The sequence below is a fragment of the Mycteria americana genome, chromosome 4, assembly GCF_035582795.1.
Source record: "Mycteria americana isolate JAX WOST 10 ecotype Jacksonville Zoo and Gardens chromosome 4, USCA_MyAme_1.0, whole genome shotgun sequence".
Lineage (NCBI taxonomy): Eukaryota > Metazoa > Chordata > Aves > Ciconiiformes > Ciconiidae > Mycteria > Mycteria americana.
This window is the reverse complement of record NC_134368.1, coordinates 25,777,138-25,795,630: the sequence shown is the minus strand read 5'-3', so window position 1 is coordinate 25,795,630 and position 18,493 is coordinate 25,777,138. Positions and strand designations below refer to the sequence as shown.

Below are 18,493 nucleotides of genomic sequence, written 5' to 3'. Positions count from 1 at the left end.
GGTTCAGATATTTCAAAATGTTCTCAGTTTCAAATTTTAAGCAAATCTGAAATTTGATGGTGTTTAATGTCTCCTTTCTGCTAGGGTGAATATTTCTTAAACAGACAAGAATTTATACCATCTGGTCAAAAGCTTTTTCGTGGGTCTGTACTCTCCTTAGTGTATTTTTCTCTCTTAAATTAAAGATCATAATGTCACTTGTTAAAGTGCCACTTTTCTCTTCATGGCTCTGTGAGCAGCAGGTGTCTAAAATCTCCCTAGCTGGAAAAAGTACTGTTAGTGCAATCCAGAGCTCTCCATATTTCATTAAAATACTCCTATAATGTTTTTTGTTTGTTTTGTTGCAATTTGCATCTCCTCAGAAGGGCCATTCAGTTTGATGGGATCAGAAATCTGAATTCTTGGTTTTATTATCGTCAGCAGGGAAATCCCCTAGTGATCCAGTAATGATAAAATGGGGTATGTTTGGAATTTAGGGTATCTGGAAATCCATAGATACTTTTTTTTTTTTTTAAAGATTTCAAAACTTCCATCATAGGTAATCCTACTTGGATGGCACTTCATAAAGTGTTGAAACATGTTTTATTTTTAAGTATTTTTTAAAAATTAATTGTCCTTTGTAAATATTCTGAATTTTGCAGATTACTTGGAGATTAGAGTAAGGAGTAAAAAAAGCTTTGGAAAACTTTCTCCATGAGGAAATGTTACTTTTGCTAATACTTATGGAAGGAGAAATTATGAATTATTTTTACTTGTGAAATATGATGTCACAGAATTAAATTTTATTTCAGTAAAGTAGGAGGTAGTAAATAGAATAGAAAGGTTTTATATATACAGTGAGGACTAATTGTCTTAGCACCTTTCTGTTTGCAGTCAGTAAGTAAAAGCATTGTGCTTGGTCAATGATACTTTTTACTGGTCGATGTCATATTTGTTTATATCCACAGGTAAATCTGGAGGAAAGCAGAAACTCCATTATCTGGAGATTTTCTTGGTTCATTAAGGGGTCTTTGCCAGGGGGGTTATCGTACCAGTTTTCTCTATTTTCCAGTGACAACTGTACAAAAAGGTCTATAAAGAGGTTCATCAATTCTGCATGACTGCTGTTCTAGATTTTAAAATATCACAAAAACGTTCACAATCTGTCCTTCCTCTAGGAGTTCAAACACTTTGTTAGCAATTTGTCTGGACTATGAATACGTAACAAGATCTTCAGTGTGTATGTAAAGCTTCAGCAAGAAAATGATAAAGATGTGAATTCATAAAACCGTAATTGTACGTGGTACTTTTAAAATACACATATCCTTCTTGTCTCCAGAGAACAGTCTCGATAAATCTTCCAAGAAGGTTTCCAGTTGCGAAGCACTTCCAAAGAAGAGTCCAGATGGCTACTTAAAATATTAATAGTAATAGCTATGTTTAAAAATGTCCTTGTATCAACAAGAGGTGCTCTGGATGCTCATTACAAGGGGAAGTGTTTAAAACTATGTGTGAGTTTGAGATGGTGGCTATAGGGATACCTGTTTCAGCTAAATGGAAAAAAAAATCATAGGCAGGTGGAAGGGGTCAAGCAATAAAAGAAAGGAAAATTGAGGAATTTTCAGGTAATGATAGGTTTTGCATGTGTTAAACTGACATCCCTTTGGGGTGAAAAATGTGTGAAGCGAGTAGCAGGAAATGAACTCTGAAATGGCATGATCTTCCATGTGTTACGAGTTATGTATCGTAAGGAACATGATTGTCTCTTTTAATATGAGGCAACGTTAGAAATGGCCATTGGAATAAGACTAAAGGTGAAAGCCTTGAATATGGGCTGTACTTGCTCATGACAGGGTTTGAATTTTATTTACGTGTTTATTTAGATGCACCGTCTTTATGTCATCTCGTGATGTTTCATGAAGCAGCAAAAGTAAAGATCATAGCCCCGGCAGGCTGCAGTTGCTTCAGCCTCTCTAGCTAATAAGATGCTGATTTCTGAATGAGCTCCATGCTGCAGAGGAGCCCTGCTGGAAGGGAATTACCGTAATTGTTCAAATTGGAGCTTTGTCTGCACTTGTCTTTCACGTGGGGGGCTGGGGTTGGCAACAGAGAGAGCAGTTTTGTCTCTCTTGCTTGGTATCTGTCAGGGTATTTGGGAAGATAGCAAGGCAGGTTTTGTATGCAGTGTTACCAGCTGGCTTTTGATTCTTGGTTCTGTCTTGCGTGCCTCATGTGAGACTGTTGCTTTCCTAGTATGTTGAGTGACAAGAAAAAGAAAGCATGTGTATGCAGAATAGAGTATGGTCTGAATCACACTTTCTGTACCTCAGCTGAACTCTGAATTGTAGAATAGCTGAAGAATTCAGTTCTTTCAGTATTTTTCCAAAGCAGCAATGCAAATGACTGTGGTACCTTTAAGTCATGAACTCTACTTTCCATTAATAGCTTTAAATTGCTTTGTGTTAAAATGCACTAGTTTATGTAGAATTCAGTTCCTTGCATTGATGCAACAGCTCACACAAATTTTTTCAGAACTAACGAAAAGGTTATTGGACCATCACTAAATGGCATGCATACAAATTATTTGTAATGGCAAGGTATGGTTGCAGCATGGGTTTCCCCCCCCCCCCCCCCCTCTCAGCATGTTTCTGCACAAGGGAGAAACTTGTGAATATTTGCAATTATAACTTTTCCTCTCCTGTCTGTTGTCATCTTCTTGCTTTGTTTTTGAGGACTAAGAAATTGCAGCTTTTAATTTGTGTATGTATGTATTTATTTGTAGCTGTTGTCTTTGAACATCTCTTTCCAGATTGTATCATCTTGTCTTAATTCACTATGACCATACACTAAAGCCTTTCCTTTGGGGACTGGAGAGGAGGGGAGTGGGGAAACTTAAAAGTCCATGTCTTCTGCTCTGACTTAACATTCCTTAGATCTTGTTAAGACCTGAGGTATTCAGTGGCTGCTATTATGTTGAATTTGATTGAAGGCAAGCATCTATCTAGAGTAAAAACTTACTTGGGGTTAGGTAGGGATTTGCGCACCCACTCTAAATATGGGAAAACTGGGCTAAACCTTAATTTCATCCAATTCAATCCATACAATTTAATACTGTGCAGGAGGTACTATAATATGCTATTTTCCTCCATAGGATCACTACCTCATTCAGTGCATTCTTTACTTAGTAACTGCTTGATAATTTTAATTTATTTTCATGGAATAACCTGTGCCTTTTTTATTGCACACTGTTGAAAAGTGCCTTACAGAAAGAATCCTTCACCGGTTGTTGTGGTTTAGCCCCAGCCGGCAACTAAGCACCACGCAGCCGCTCGCTCACTCCCCCCCGCTGAGATGGGGGAGAGAATCAGAAGAGTAAAAGTGAGAAAACTCGTGGGTTGAGATAAAGACAGTTTAATAGGGAAAGCAAAAGCCGTGCACACAAGCAAAGCGAAGCAAGGAATTCATTCACTACTTACCATGGGCAGGCAGGTGTTCAGCCATCTCCAGGAAAGCAGGGCTCCATCACACGTAATGGTTACTTGGGAAGACAAACGCCATCACTCCGAATGTCCCCCCCTTCCTTCTTCCCCAGCTTTACATACTGAGCATGATGTCATATGGTATGGAATAGCCTTTTGGTCAGTTTGGATCAACTATCCTGGCTGTGTCCCCTCCCGGCTCCTTGTGCACCTGGCAGAGCATGGGAAGCTGAAAAGTCCTTGACTAGTGCAGCAACGACTAAAACATCTCTGTATTATCAACACTGTTTTCAGCACAAATCCAAAACATAGCCCCATACCAGCCACTATAAAGACAATTAACTCTATCTCAGCTGAAACCAGGACACGGGTAAAGGAACGTTCTGTGAGGAAATGGTCAGTAATTGCTGTGTTTGGCTATTTGAGGAACAATGATTAATTTATTTTTCATCAGTTCCTGTTAGGTAAAGGAACATGATTGCCTCCTCCATATGACCACACAGTTCTGAGAAACAGAATGAATGATTCAAATAGCCATATATTTTGCCTTCTTTGTTTTCTCTGTCTTTTATGGGAAGTTGGGAGGGAATAGTTTTCTGTCAAACTACACCTGCTCAAAATACTGCTTTCATAGGTCTCGGCTGAAGTTCCGGTTGCTCAGCAGTTCTGCAAATCAAACCCTAGAGCATAAAGTCAGGTACTAGGAAATGAAAAATGTACAGTGAAATGACTGTATGCTAAGGCTTTTGATTTACACTAAGTAGAAATTGGCAAAGGCAAAGATAAGAGCTAACTCTCCAGGATAGTATTCAGTCACTTTAATTATGTGATCCTCCTTTTTTTTTGTATTTTGCAGCCTATACAGGAAGGGGCTTTCATCTTTATGTGTCCTAGATCCATCCCGTACAACAAGCAAGGCATGGGCCTGATGGTGCATAATCAAGTGATTTAAAATTGTATTGATAGTGCAAAATACACACACATAGCTGCTGAAGTGAGGATTCTGAATTACTTCTGCAGTAAGAGATTTGTAGCTTATGTCAAAAATAACATCTAAGGTTGTAACTACCTTAGAGTGTTGGTCAGGAATGCATTTTGAAACAAATCTCGTAGTTGTCCCCACTTATGTGTTGGCTTTCATCATAGAGCCATCTCAAAGTACATGTACTAGATTTCTTTATAATGTAGTGATGTAGAGTGGGATGTGCTCCAGTAGCATATCCAGTACACTCCACTGCAAGCAAGCCTACTGCATGGCACTGACTAGAGCTAATCTAAGTGGCCCTTCTCGCCTTTTGCTCTCTTCCTTCTTTTTAGCCTCCAAAATTATGGATGTCAGGTTGTTGTTACAAAATGTTTTGCAATAATAACTCGAATCATTTTCAAGTGGTTCTATTATGGGACACAGGAATTTTGCTTAGCTAAGTAAAGAACCTAAAAATGATGATGTGACTGCCTCACGTATAACAGATGAGCATGAACCTTCAGAGTTAACATGCACAGACAATTTGAATCCTAGCATCTCCTCGCTCATCAGGGCTTGAGTTGGCAAACTTCATGTTCTTTTAACATCATTTTTTTGTGTGTGTAATTATGTACTATATGCTTCACTGCTGCAGTTTCATTTTTGAGACCTCATTAGGAAGACTGTAAGAGAGAGTACATATGTCTTTACTTATGGTGGTTTTTATTCCAACCCATGATATGTAACTATCACCTAAAATCTATATTAAAAGATTTTAGGCTGTGATGAGGGATGTAAGTCTCTAAAGATTTGAAGAGTATGATGAAAGGTAACTGGGGAGGCTAAGCGTAAGTATAGTTTAAAAGGAGAGGAAACCAATATAAACTTGTGGAGAAGAACTAATAGAATTAATATCATCAAAGCGATTTCTGCATTACTAGTCACTGTTTCTCAAACTCTAATACATAAATATGTCTTAATTTTTCATTAAAATGGAAACTAATTTTTCCCACCTTTCTGTTGTAGAAATAAGCCTTCCTTATTAGCTGGAAAGGCTGAAATAGGTACCTCCAATTAAGGAGGAGAGGAGAGAAACTATGACTGCTTTATCTGAAGGATTCTAGTTACTGGCTTTTAATCTCTCTGGAATAATTTTGTTGTTTGAAGGGAATCAAATGCCATGGGGCTAGAATGAAGGAAAAGTCTAAATCATGTTAAATTGTTAAGGGAATTCTCAGATCTTTCAGAAATAAGTCTTAGTCTAATTGTCACGAACTTCATGGTAGCTTCCCCAAAGTAAACCTAAAGAGCTATTGCAAATAGCAAAGGTAAATTCAAGGAAACATGTAAGGTCGTATTTTGGAACTCTGATCAGAGATATTGTGATTAAAGGTCAAGAACCTTCTGTGTACGGGCAGTAGGACAAGAGTCGTGTCAGAAATATGGATGGGCCTTTTGTAAATTAATGGTAGGATGGTAAGAAATATGGATGTTAAAAAAAAAACAAAACCCAAAACAAACGTGTGCATAGATAAACACACACACATATACATATGTGTGTCTATATATATGTTTATATGTAGTATATTTTTCCTGTATTATCTGGTCCCTCTTACCATTATTGGGGCCTTATTATATATGTGGGTGTGTATCTGTGCGCACACACCCTTAAGTATTGCATGACCTCAAGATCTGACAGCCAAAGACAAAAAAAGCAAGGGGACCGTGATCTCTTAGTTCACAGAAAGGAAACCGATATGCAGTGAGAATACTCAGTTGATGTAGCAATTTCCAAAAGCGCTATGCTCCCAGCATACACCAGTACCATTTCTGTACTTCAGAGTTCTGTACTTCTGTACTTTCTGTACTTCAAAATATGCTACGGATATATCTTTACATATGTATGTATAAGCATGTGTGCATGTATGTAGAAATATATTCTTTTGAAATCATGGCAGTAATTTTCCTTTTTCTCTGCTGTTGCTGTTATCCCCTTAGTCCTCCAGCAAAAAACTGAGATAAAATATGGACTGATATTTCTAAAGTGAAAATAATAGAGCTAGTTAACCTTTAAAATAAAACTTGGGATTTCCAAGAATTTTTATGTGAGGGGTAAGGGTAAACTTATAATTGTGGTTGGGGTTTTTTGTTAGGTTTTTCCGAGGTGTCTTCCTGAGACAATTTTTTTTTTTTAATCAACTTTATATATAGTGGGAGTAATGTTAGATTCATAGAAGACAGCGCATCCAAAGACATGATTATAACTGCTTAAACAGTAAAAGCTGAGGAGCACAAGCAGCAGCTTTAGAACTCCTGTGTTCAGATGAGTTTTTGTTTGACTAAACCAACAAGAATGCCAGCCCAAGTGTTACTAGTGCAAAACGGAGTGCAAGAGGAAAAAACAAACAAACAAACAAAAAAACAAAAACCAAAAAAGAAAGAAAAAGTATTATAATTTCCAGGGAGGAGTAGTTTTGTAGAGAAGGTCTGCTCATTAACTGAGAGCCACAAGATTCAGCCTCTGATTACAGGTTTGTTTAAGAATTCCATAAAGATGCCTAGGCCTGTCTTTTTAAGACAACATAACAAAAGTTATGTGTTCAGCAACTCTGAAAATTAGACTTGTTTAGATGTAGCTGCATGATTTTATTCATACATGTACTTGTTTTCCCTAACCTTGGTGTTTATTTCTGTGTCTGTAAAACAGTGGTGATACATTATTTTGAAGCTCCTTGAATTTCATCCAGAATAGAATTGAAGAAAGGTTAGTAAAGCCTGTCTCAGGGTAGCTTTTGCCTATGAAAAGGTAATACATAACAGAGAAAACAATTTTTTACAGTGATATGCACTTTATAGATACACGTTAAAGGTATGTTTAAAAAAAGGTATATAACATCACAGTTTTTATATATAGATGACAGGTTTTCATAGGTTATGTCTTTTTCAGACAGGGTGATAATGTCAGTGGGACTCACACATTATAATCATTCCCCCTTCCGGAAGGGATAACAGCTTACCAGAAAGCCAGTACTCATCTCATAGTTAACTACTTTCCCCGATTAGTATTTTTAGCTTTCAGTTAACTGTGCTGTTTAGTGAATACTTTTGATCTATCATTATATCTGTAAAGAATTTGTTCTTTTTTAAAAAAAGTTCTTATTGTCAATCCATTTTTCAACCTTTCTTCAAATTCATGAAGATAGTATAAATATAGACATTTAGGACATATTTATATTTAAAAAAAAATAATCAAAACAGCTCTCTCGGTCCGTTTTTGAATCTTAAACTTTTCTTTCATCAGAAAGTCTAACACAGTTTAATCTATCTGAAACAATAAGCTTTTGGTCTGTAGAAGTAAGACAATTTTTATTTTGAAAAGATACTGCTTGGTCTTGCTGTCAGTACATTTTGTATAGTGCTTGAATGGCCCTATTGTCCTCTTGTGCACTCAGAGTGAATGGATTTATCTTTCCAAGTGGAGCATTTCTTTCTTCCCTGTACCAATTCCCACTTCTGTTTCTGAAGGAGAGAACAAGACTGCACTCCTGAAAGCATATAATTCTGAATCATGAAAATTAGATTCCAGTGTACCTGTCGCTCACAACGCCTGGTTTATGCCTGGTTGTATAGTTACCGTAAAGAGTTTGTTTGGACCATTACAGAAATAACTTCACTCTAATGTACCAATGAAATTGGTTAATTTGCCACCACCTTCAGTTCTGAAAAGTATATTCCTCACTTCTAATTTCTTAACCTTTCTGACATTCCTCACACTGAAATTCAGTACTGTAAGTTGTTATGCACTTGCTGAATTTAAAACATGGTAATAGTTATTCTCTCTTCAGGGGGATTATTCATACACTGGATAGATGTGCAGATTTTGGAGGGTTGGTGCTCCTGCTAAAGCTAAAGACTTTAAAATTAATGCATTTCATTTCTAGAGTGCTTTCTTAGTTCTGCATTCTTAAGTTCAGTACAACAAAGTTTGGTGTCTGTCTTAATGGACATAAATGGATGTGATCTTTGGCCTGCAGGGTGCTTCCGTGCAGCCTGCTCCCTTTTTGCTCCAAGGAAAGTGGGCGCAGCTAGCTGTTTGTCCTGGTTTTGGCTGGGATGGAGTTATTTTTCTTCCTAGTAGTGGGTATAGTGCTGTGCTTTGGATTTAGTATGAGAATAATGTTGATAACACACTGACGTTTTAGTTGTTGCTAAGTAGTGCTTACACCAAATCAAGGACTTCTCAGCTTCCCATGCTCTACTGACGGAGAGGGCTGGAGATGCAGAAGAAGCTGGGAGGGGGCACAGCCAGGACAGCTGACCCCAGCTGGCCAAAGGGCTATTCCATACCATATGGTGTCATGCTCAGTACAGAAACTTGGGGAAAGCTGGCTGGGGGGCTGCTGCTCGGCGACCGGCTGGACATCGGTCAGTTGATGGTGAGCAATTGTTTTTCATTTGCATCACTTGTCTGTCTTGGGCTTTATTTCTCTCTTTTTTGTTATTTTCCTTTTCATTACAATTTCTAAAATTATTATTATTATATTGTATTTCAATTATTAAAATGTTCTTATCTCAACCCATAAGTGTTCTCACTTTTACTCTTCCAGTTCTCTTCCCCATACCACTGTGGGGAAGGGAGCGAGTGAGCGGCTGCGTGGTGCTTAGTTGCCGACTGGGTTTAAACCACGACAACCTGTGGGGCACCAAAGGGTGAGACAACGACAGGTCTGACCAGAGCATGTTAGAAGAAATTTGTGATAAGCATTCATTATGTTGGTTTGATAGCCGCTGGCCAGAAAGTTGATTCCTTTGCTCTCAGAGTTGTTGTGCTTGTTCTCAGAGCTGTGTTCTGTCACACCTTTCTTGCCGCGCGCTCTCCCTGTGGTGCTGTTAATCCAGCTCCCAGAGGTGATGAAAGTTACTGCTTTGCTGTACTGTGTAACGCTGGCTTATGGTATGATAACATTCTTGGTCGTGAGATTGTACTCAGCACGGCTGTCATTCCCGTACTTCAGAGCCATTAATCTCACAGAAACTATTAATAATTACACTTTTTACCTCTTCTCCTCAGAGAGCCAAACTACGGGGAGACACCTCCCTTCACCTTCCCCTTCTCCTCCAGGCTAGTTACAATAGCTCTTGAGAACTGTGAATATCCTTAGGATGTTCAAACCAGCATGTTCCTATTGCTGTCTCCTGAATGTGTTTCAGGCCTTGTTTAGGGTCAAACAACTATTTAAGAATACCACCCAGAGATCTGCCCTGAGGCTCTGTAGTTACGCGTGGCAGGGTGTGTGGGATAGCATGGGCAGATGCCTAGGACGGTGGTCACCCCAGTGTTTTGGAACTTCACGCCTCAACAAGTGCAGCATCCTGAAAAATTAGGAGAATATTTGGAAAAAGTATGCAGTCATCCTGGCAATTCTAGGGAGACACAAATCACTGCCAGGTGCTGGGGCCTGGCCCATGCCTACCGAGCCCTGTTCAGCACTCTTCAGTACCCTCAGGGGGAAGAGAAGGTCTCTGGATCTGACGGCAAAATGACAGGCACTGCAGCTACTCCAACCCTGGCAACAGGCACTGTGGCTACTCCAATCCCTGCGACAGGCACTGCGGCTGAACCAGAGAACCAACCCCTGCCGGTATCAGTTGCCCCTATACACAAGAAGAACTCTTGGAAGGGAAAGTCAGCTCGTTTAGAAAGGGATGAAGAAGGTCCTCCTAAGAGGGAGCAGGAGGAAGAAGCATCCTGTCCTGCCAGCAAAGAGGCAGACTGCTGTAAAGCAGGGCCATTACAAGAACAGGAGAAGGAAGAGGAAGAATTCCCCGCTTCCCCCCGAGGAAGAACTTGGCAGGAGGGTTCCTCCTCTTCCTTGGAGGGAGAGGAAGAACTCATAAACAAGATGACAACCACCCAGTCTCTATTGCTGAGTGAGCTGCGAGATTTCAGTTGTCATCCAGGCGAGCACATTGTCACCTGGCTGCTCCGATGCTGGGATAATGGGGCCAGTAGCCTGGAATTAGAGGGTAAGGAAGCCAAGCAGCTGGGATCCCTTTCTAGGGAAGGGGGCATTGATTGGAAAAGGGGCACAGTTCCTCGGCCTCTGGAGGTAACTCCTGTCAGGCGTGACGGCAAGGTATCCCTTCAAGGAAGATGCTATATGTCACCCAAGCAAATGGACCACCATGGAGAGAGGTATCCAGTATCTGAGGGAATTAGCTGTGCTGGAGGTGATTTATGGTGACTTGGACAACGAGCAGTTATCCGAAGGTCCAGATGAAGCCAAGTGCACACAACCCTTGTGCTGGAAGCTGGTATGGAGCACACCGTTGTTGTATGCCAACTCGTTGGCAGTAATGACCTGGAAAGATGGAGAGGAATGAATGGTGGATGAATTGGCCAACTCCGGCAATATGAAGAAAGTCTGTCTTCCCCCCTCATCTTGGCTATGGAGAAACTGGTCCAGCAACTCAAGGAGGATAGATCCTAGTCCCCCCTGTATGGACCAGCATCTCAGCTATTAGGAGTAAGCGTTCCTCTGCTCAAGAGAGAGGATATAGAGGGTACACACCATGGGGCACCCTGTGGTTTTACCTGTGTGACCACGGAGAGGACATGAGGAAGTGGGATGGAAAACCTACCTCCACCCTAGAGGCACGGGTACGTGAGTTGCAAGGAAAAACAATCACACAAGGGGGTTCTTCCAGGAAAATCGCTGCTCCAGTCTCCAGTTCCCCAGACAGAGTAGAAGGGCTGATCTTAATGAAGGGACTTCTGATTCGTATTCACAAGAAGTCAGTAGTGAATATTATGACCAGGATTAGAGGGGCCCTGCCTCCAGCCAGGTGGAGGAAAGGGACAACCGGGTTTACTGGACTGTGTGGATTCGATGGCCTGGCACATCAGACCCACAGGAGTATAAGGCTCTGGTAGGCACTGGTGCACAGTGTCCCCTAGTGCCATCAAGCTATACAGGGGCAGAACCCATCTGTATTTCTGGAGTGACAGGGGGATCCCAACAGCTAACTGGACTGGAGGCCGAAGTGAGCCTAACTGGGAATGAGTGGCAAAAGCACCCCATTGTGACTGGCCCAGAGGCTCTGTGCATCCTTGGCATAGACTGCCTCAGGAGAGGATATTTCAAGGACCCAAAAGGAACTGGTGGGCTGTTGGTATAGCTGCCTTGGAGACGGAGGAGACTAAACAGCTGCCTCCCTGACCTGGTCTTTTGGAGGACCCTTCTGTTGTGGGGTTGCTGAGGGTTGAAGAACAACAGGTGCCGATCGCTACCACAGTGGTACATTGACAGCAACATTGCACCAACCGAGACTCCCTGATTCCCATCCATAAGCTGATTCGTCAACTGGAGAGCCAAGGAGTGATCAGCAAGACTCGTTCACCTTTCAACAGTCCCATATGGCCAGTGCGAAAGTCTAATGGAGAGTGGGGACTAACAGTAGACTATCGTGGCCTGAATGAAGTCACGCTGCTGCTGAGTGCTGCTGTGCAGGACATGCTGGAACTGCAATATGAACTGGAGTCAAAGGCAGCCAAGTGGTATGCCACAGCTGATATCGCTAATGCGTTCTTCTCAATCCCTTTGGCAGCAGAGTGCAGGCCACAGTTTGCTTTCACTTGGAGGGGTGTTCAGTACACTGGAATCGACTGCCCCAGGGGTGGAAACAGCCCCACCATTTGCCATGGACTGATCCAGACAGCACTGGAACAGGGTGAAGTTCCAGAACATCTGCAATACATTGATGACGTTATCGTGTGGGGCAACACAGCAGAAGAAGTTTTTGAGAAAGGGAAGACAATAGTCCAAATCCTCCGGAAAGCTGGTTTTGCCCTAAAACAAAGTAAGGTCAAGGGACCTGCCCAGGAGATCCAGTTTTTAGGAATAAAATGGCAAGATGGACGTCGTCAGATCCCAATGGATGTGATCAACAAAATAACAGCCATGTCTCCACCTAGCAAAAAGGAAACACAAGCTTTCTTAGGTGGTGTGGGTTTTTGGAGAATGCCTATTCCTAATTACAGTCTGATCATAAGCCCTCTCTATCAAGTGACCTGGAAGAAGAATGATTTTGAATGGGGCCCTGAGCAACGACAAGCCTTTGAACAAATTAAATGGGAGATAGTTCATGCAGTAGCCCTTGGGCCAGTCTGGACAGGACAAGATGTAAAAAATGCGCTCTACATGACAGCCGGGGAGAATGGCCCTACCTGGAGCCTCTGGCAGAAAGCACCAGGGGAGATTTGAGGTCGACCCCTAGGGTTTTGGAGTGGGGGATACAGAGCATCCGAGGCCTGCTATACTCCAACTGAAAAAGAGATATTGGCAGCACATGAAGGGGTTCGAGCTGCTTCAGAAGTCGTTGGTACTGAAGCACAACTCCTCCTGGCACCCCGACTGCCGGTGCTGGGCTGGATGTTCAAAGGGAGGGTCCCCTCTACGCATCATGCAGCTGATGCTACGTGGAGTAAGTGCATCTCACCGATCACACAACGGGCTTGAATAGGAAACCCCAGTCACCCAGGAATCTTGGAAGTGATCATGGACTGGCCAGAAGGCAAAGATTTCAGAATATCGCCAGAGGAGGAGGTGATGCGTGCTGAGGAGGTCCCACTGTATAATAAACTACCAGAAAATGAGAAGCAATACGCCCTGTTCGGTGATGGGTCCTGTCCTATTGTAGGAAAACATTGGAGATGGAAAGGTGCTGTATGGAGTCCTACATGACAAGTTGCAGAAAGCGCTGAAGGAGACGGTGAATCGAGCCAATCTGCAGAAGTAAAGGCCATCCAGCTGGCTTTAGACATTGCCGACTGAGAAAAAATGGCCAGTGCCCTGTCTATACTGACTCATGGATGGTGGCAAATGCCCTGTGGGGGTGGTTGCAGCAATGGAAGCAGAACAATTGGCAGCGCAGAGGCAAACCCACCTGGGCTGCAGCACTGTGGCAAGATATTGCTGCCTGTGTAGAGAACCTGGCTGTAAAAGTACGTCACATAGATGCTCACGTACCCAAGAGTTGGGCCACTGAAGAACATGAAAACAGCCAGCAGGTGGATCAGGCTGCTAAGACTGAAGTGGCTCAGGTAGACCTGGACTGGCAACATAAGGGTGAATTATTTCTGGTTCAGTGGGCCCATGACACCTCAGGCCATCAAGGAAGAGATGCAACATACAGATGGGCACATGATCGAGGGGTGGACTTGACCATGGACAATATTGCACAGGTTATCCATGAATGTGAAACATGCGCTGCAATCAAACAAGCCAAGCGGTTAAAGCCTCTCTGGTATGGAGGACAATGCCTAAAATAGAAATATGGGGAGGCCTGGCAGATCGATTATATCACACTCCCACAAACCCGCCAAGGCAAGCGCCATGTGCTTACAATGGTGGCAGCAACCACCGGATGGCTGGAAACATATCCTGTGCCCCATGCCACTGCCCGGAACACCATCCTGGGCCTTGAAAAGCAAGTCCTGTGGTGACATGGAACCCCAGAAAGAATTGAGTCAGACAATGGGACTCATTTCTGAAACAACCTCATAGACACCTTGCCCAAAGAGCATGGCCTTGAGTGGGTATATCACATCTCCTATCATGTACCAGGCTCCGGGAAAATCAAACGATACAATGGGCTGTTAAAGACTGCACTGCGAGCAATGGGTGGTGGGACATTCAAACATTGGGATACGTATTCACCAAAGGCCACCTGGTTAGTCAACGCTAGGGGATCTGTCAGTCGAGCTGGTCCTGCCCAATCAAAACTTTTATGTACTGTAGAAGGGGATAAAGTCCCTGTAGTGCACGTAAAAAATACGCTGGGGAAGACAGTCTGGGTTACTCCTGCCTCGGGCAAAGGCAAGCCCATTTGTGGGACTGCTTTTGCTCAAGGACCTGGACGCACTTGGTGGGTGATGCAAGGATGGGGAATTCCAATGTGTGCCTCAAGGTGATTTGATTTTGGGTGAAAATAGCCAATGAACTGAATTGTATGATGTTAGTTGCTATGTAATACTGTATGGCATCACTTTTATGGTTGCTATATGCCATATCAACAGTATTACAGTAAGAATCACCCAGATTAATGAAGAATGAACTTTGATGAAAACGGAGCAAAGTGCAGTGATGATAGAACCGGACAAGTGCAGTGGTGATGGAAGCAGAACTGGCTTCATCATGCAACAATCCAACACCACACACCACTTCTCCTGCCCTCAAGGACTGTTACGACAGATGGAGCCCAAAGTCATGGACTAAATGAGCCCAACGGACATTTTAGAGGGATGGCCCATAGACCAAGGGAATGATATCTCTGTGTGTATATATGAAAAGACAGGAAAGGTGGTGGTGATTAATTGGGATGTATTGGAAAGTGTGGGACCTGGGCTTGACATAGATGGTATAGAATAAGGGGTGGATACTGTCCTGGTTTCAGCTGGGATAGGGTTAATTTTCTTCCTAGTAGCGGGTATAGTGCTGTGCTTTGGATTTCAGTATGAGAATAATTTTGATAACACACTGATGTTTTAGTTGTTGCTAAGTTGTTACACTAAGTCGAGGACTTTTCAGCTTCTCATGCTCTACTGACGGAGAGGGCTGGAGATGCAGAAGAAGCTGGGAGGGGGCACAGCCAGGACAGCTGACCCAAACTGGCCAAAGGGCTATTCCATACCATATGGTGTCATGCTCAGTACAGAAACTTGGGGAAGGCTGGCTGGGGGGCTGCTGCTCGGCGACCGGCTGGGCATCGGTCGGTTGGTGGTGAGGAATTGTTTTTCATTTGCATCACTTGTCTGTCTTGGGTTTTATTTCTCTCTCTTTTGTTATTTTCCTTTTCATTACAATTTATTATTATATTTTGTTTCAATTATTAAACTGTTCTTATCTCAACCCATAAGTGTTCTCACTTTTACTCTTCCGATTCTCTCCCCCATCCCACTGTGGGGGGAAGGGAGCGAACAAGTGGCTGCGTGGTGCTTAGTTGCTGGCTGGGGTTAAACCATGACAGTATTTGAAGGCATAGAAAAGAAGAGACTGAAGGAAATACAGGATAGACATTTTCAAGAAGGAATGGTATGGAATACATAGATGAATAAAGTTTAGTTACTGTTTCTTTTCTGTAACGTCATGTAATGAAATTCTCAGTTACCAGGAGAAAAAAAAACCAAACCCAACATACATGCACAAAAGGAACTACTTACTTGCACAATTAGTATTTCGGAAATTTATGAAGTAGGGTGCTGCGGAGGCCTCAAAGCATGAATTTGTTTAAATTCCTTTAGAATGTGGCAGTTAATGGCTAGTGTGGTGGCTTGCCTGCATCTCTTTTTTCAGGGACTTTCCAAGCTGTAAGTCCTTGGATTGCTGGAAGTTTATTTGGGAAGATGAGAATGTACGTTTTCATATTTATGTTCTTTTTATGACAGTTGCCAGTAGCAAGTGTTTAAAGGGAAGCTACTGTACTAGGTGAACTTTTGATCTGGCTCAATATGGTAGTTATTATTTTAGTCGTCTTCATTACTCAATATTTACCTTCAGTAAATTCTAATGTGGACCTAAGAGTATATTGAACTCCTTTTAACCACGGTTTCTGGCGTTCATTCAGCTGTTATTTAATAAATAAAGAATGCTTTGCAGTGTTGTTCAGGTACAAGTATAGTCTCGTTACCTGTCCTTTAAGGACAACTTAAGACCAATTATTTGAAATAATTAAAACCAGGAAATTAAACTGGCATCCAATTTACATCTCAGAAGTGCAAACCACTTAATTCTAGAAAGTTAAAGGTTATTTTTTTCATTTTGCTCATTTGATTTAAGGCATTGCTGCTAATAGAAATAAAATTGTAGTATTTTGCTATCCTCAATACTTTTTTTTACCCTCTGTTTCATGCTTCTGTTTTTCTCAATGGTGATGTCTGACTTTAAGAATGCTTCCCTGCTACAGAGCATGCTGTCAAGTTCATACTTGAAAAGAGATTATTCTGCCCACTACTTTCCCATAGAAATGATCTTTGAGGATGAATTAGGGACTGTATAGGCTTCACAGAACTCTCTGCTCTCTTCTATGGCAGATAAGTCAGTATGAAAACCATTGATTTATAGGAAAATGGGATGGGGGCTGAAGACGAGGTGGGAGAATGAAAATGTCAATGTTACAGGATACGAGCGTAGAAGGAAGGTAGAAATATTAAAAAATATATTATATGAGGAGTGGCTAAGCCAGGGCACTTGTTGAAAAGTTACTACTTTTTATAAAGGTTTGCGCTGAAATCCACACCTGGGTTCCACACTGTTACTGTCAAAGGTAACAGAAGGTTAAAAAAAAAATAATCAAAAAATTCTTAAGAAGTCTTGCAAGGAAACATGAGCTGACTTATCCCACACTATGTTTAATTAGTGGAAATTAATGGCATTTTAAAAATTTTGGCTTAAAATGGACACTTTCCATTGCCCCAAATGCCTTTTGGGGCATAATTGTCTGCAATGCCCTTTTGTTACCCTAATGTGATATAATTAATACTTCCGCTTGTGCCTAGACCCATGTGTGCGTGTTATGTCAGATTTAGCCTTATCAATCATGGCTAAAATGATATTTTTATTTGCTCATACCTGAAATAAGGGAATGAAGTGAAGAGGGTTTTGTGAAGTATCTTCTCCATGTGAGCTTTAATGCTCACAAAATTTGAAAATCTTATGAAGAGCAACTTCATAAGATTATGAAAATCTTATGAAGAGCAACATCACTGTCAGTGATGCAGGTTTAAATACGTATTTACTAGAAAAACAGTCCCCTCTGCACAGGTAACTCTGAAGCTTTTCCCCTCCAGTGCTTGTGTTTTTATCAGCCCATACCTAACTACTTGTTATGTGAGACGTAACTTAGTGAACACCTTGCAGATGGTAAGGTATGTGGATTTGGCTTTTTGATTGGGTGATGTAGTTTGTTTTTTGTTTCTGATGCATTTACTGTTTCCAAGAAGCATGTTAGTATTTCCAGAAATTAAACTTGTGAAAGTGACTGCCATTAGATGAACATCTAAATCAGTTTAAGAAGATACTGATGGTGTTCCGAGTAGATCAGAAATAATGTACGTGCCTATCGGTGTTTCCAAAATGCATGCATTTGAGAGAGCCTCACAAGAGCTCACTGAACGCTTTATTTCCCAACTATGTTAATGTAAGATTGATTTTTATTTTAAGTACATTGTTCCATGGGGCAGGGGAAAAAAATAATTTTTCTTGGTTTAAGGCAAAAATGCTTAGCATTTGTAACTGAGTCACAGATAACCCCTTGTTTATTTTAGCTGCTGTATAGGACTTTTTTTCAAAGACATGTTTGACATGTTTAGTTCATGTATTACATCAGAAGCATGAGCAACCAAAGGTTTAAGAAATAATTTCATACATATTTTATTTTGTTAAAACAGTCTGTTTGAAAGCACGCAAAACTGCTGTTAACGAGAAGAATTTAGATGTATAAACATTGTTTAGTCACTAAAGCATCATTTAAGCTAGATATTTCCATAGTTTTGGATCCACATTTTAATGCAATCTGTTACTTAACCTTTTCTTTCCTTTATTAATAGTTACAGTGTGCGTTTTTTCTTCCACTAACTATCAAGTAAGATCATTCTAGCAATTAGAAGCATAGTGTTTGGACAAAATTTAGTATAGGTTTATTTATCCATTGATGAATTGGAAGAAGCTTGCATGTTGTGGCCAAAATGTATATTACTGACCTTGGGTTTTTGGACCATGCTGATGTAATTGTTCTATACATGTTTGATTCTTGAATTATAAAAGCCTGAACTTTTATTGTCTTTTCCATAGGATTTTAAGACAGGATTTGGTATCACTTTAATTCCTATGAACGTGGCCAATGTAAAACAAGTGGATCGGACTGCAAAGCAATCTTTTGAAATAATTACTCCTTATAAAAGCTTTAGGTGAGAACTTTAATATTTACACTACAAAGTATACAACTAACTAACACACTAAAGAAATACTTGCTTCATACTCCAGTGATTTACCTAGTTTGGATGAAAAGGTAA

The 18,493-nt window shown here is 41.2% G+C and overlaps 1 protein-coding gene across 6 annotated transcripts in view; it reads left to right on the top strand.

Moving 5' to 3' along the window:
* ARAP2 (ArfGAP with RhoGAP domain, ankyrin repeat and PH domain 2) overlaps nucleotides 1-18,493 on the top strand; it is a 402,708-nt gene that overhangs the window by 310,223 nt on the left and 73,992 nt on the right. For all 6 annotated transcript variants that reach the window (XR_012775490.1, XM_075499897.1, XM_075499898.1 and 3 more), the window contains one exon: nucleotides 18,273-18,388. Coding sequence is in view for 5 of the 6 variants with exons in the window: in XM_075499897.1 (XP_075356012.1) it covers nucleotides 18,273-18,388 (116 nt within the window). In the remaining variant the exon portion in view is untranslated. The remainder of the gene's footprint in view (nucleotides 1-18,272; nucleotides 18,389-18,493) is intronic.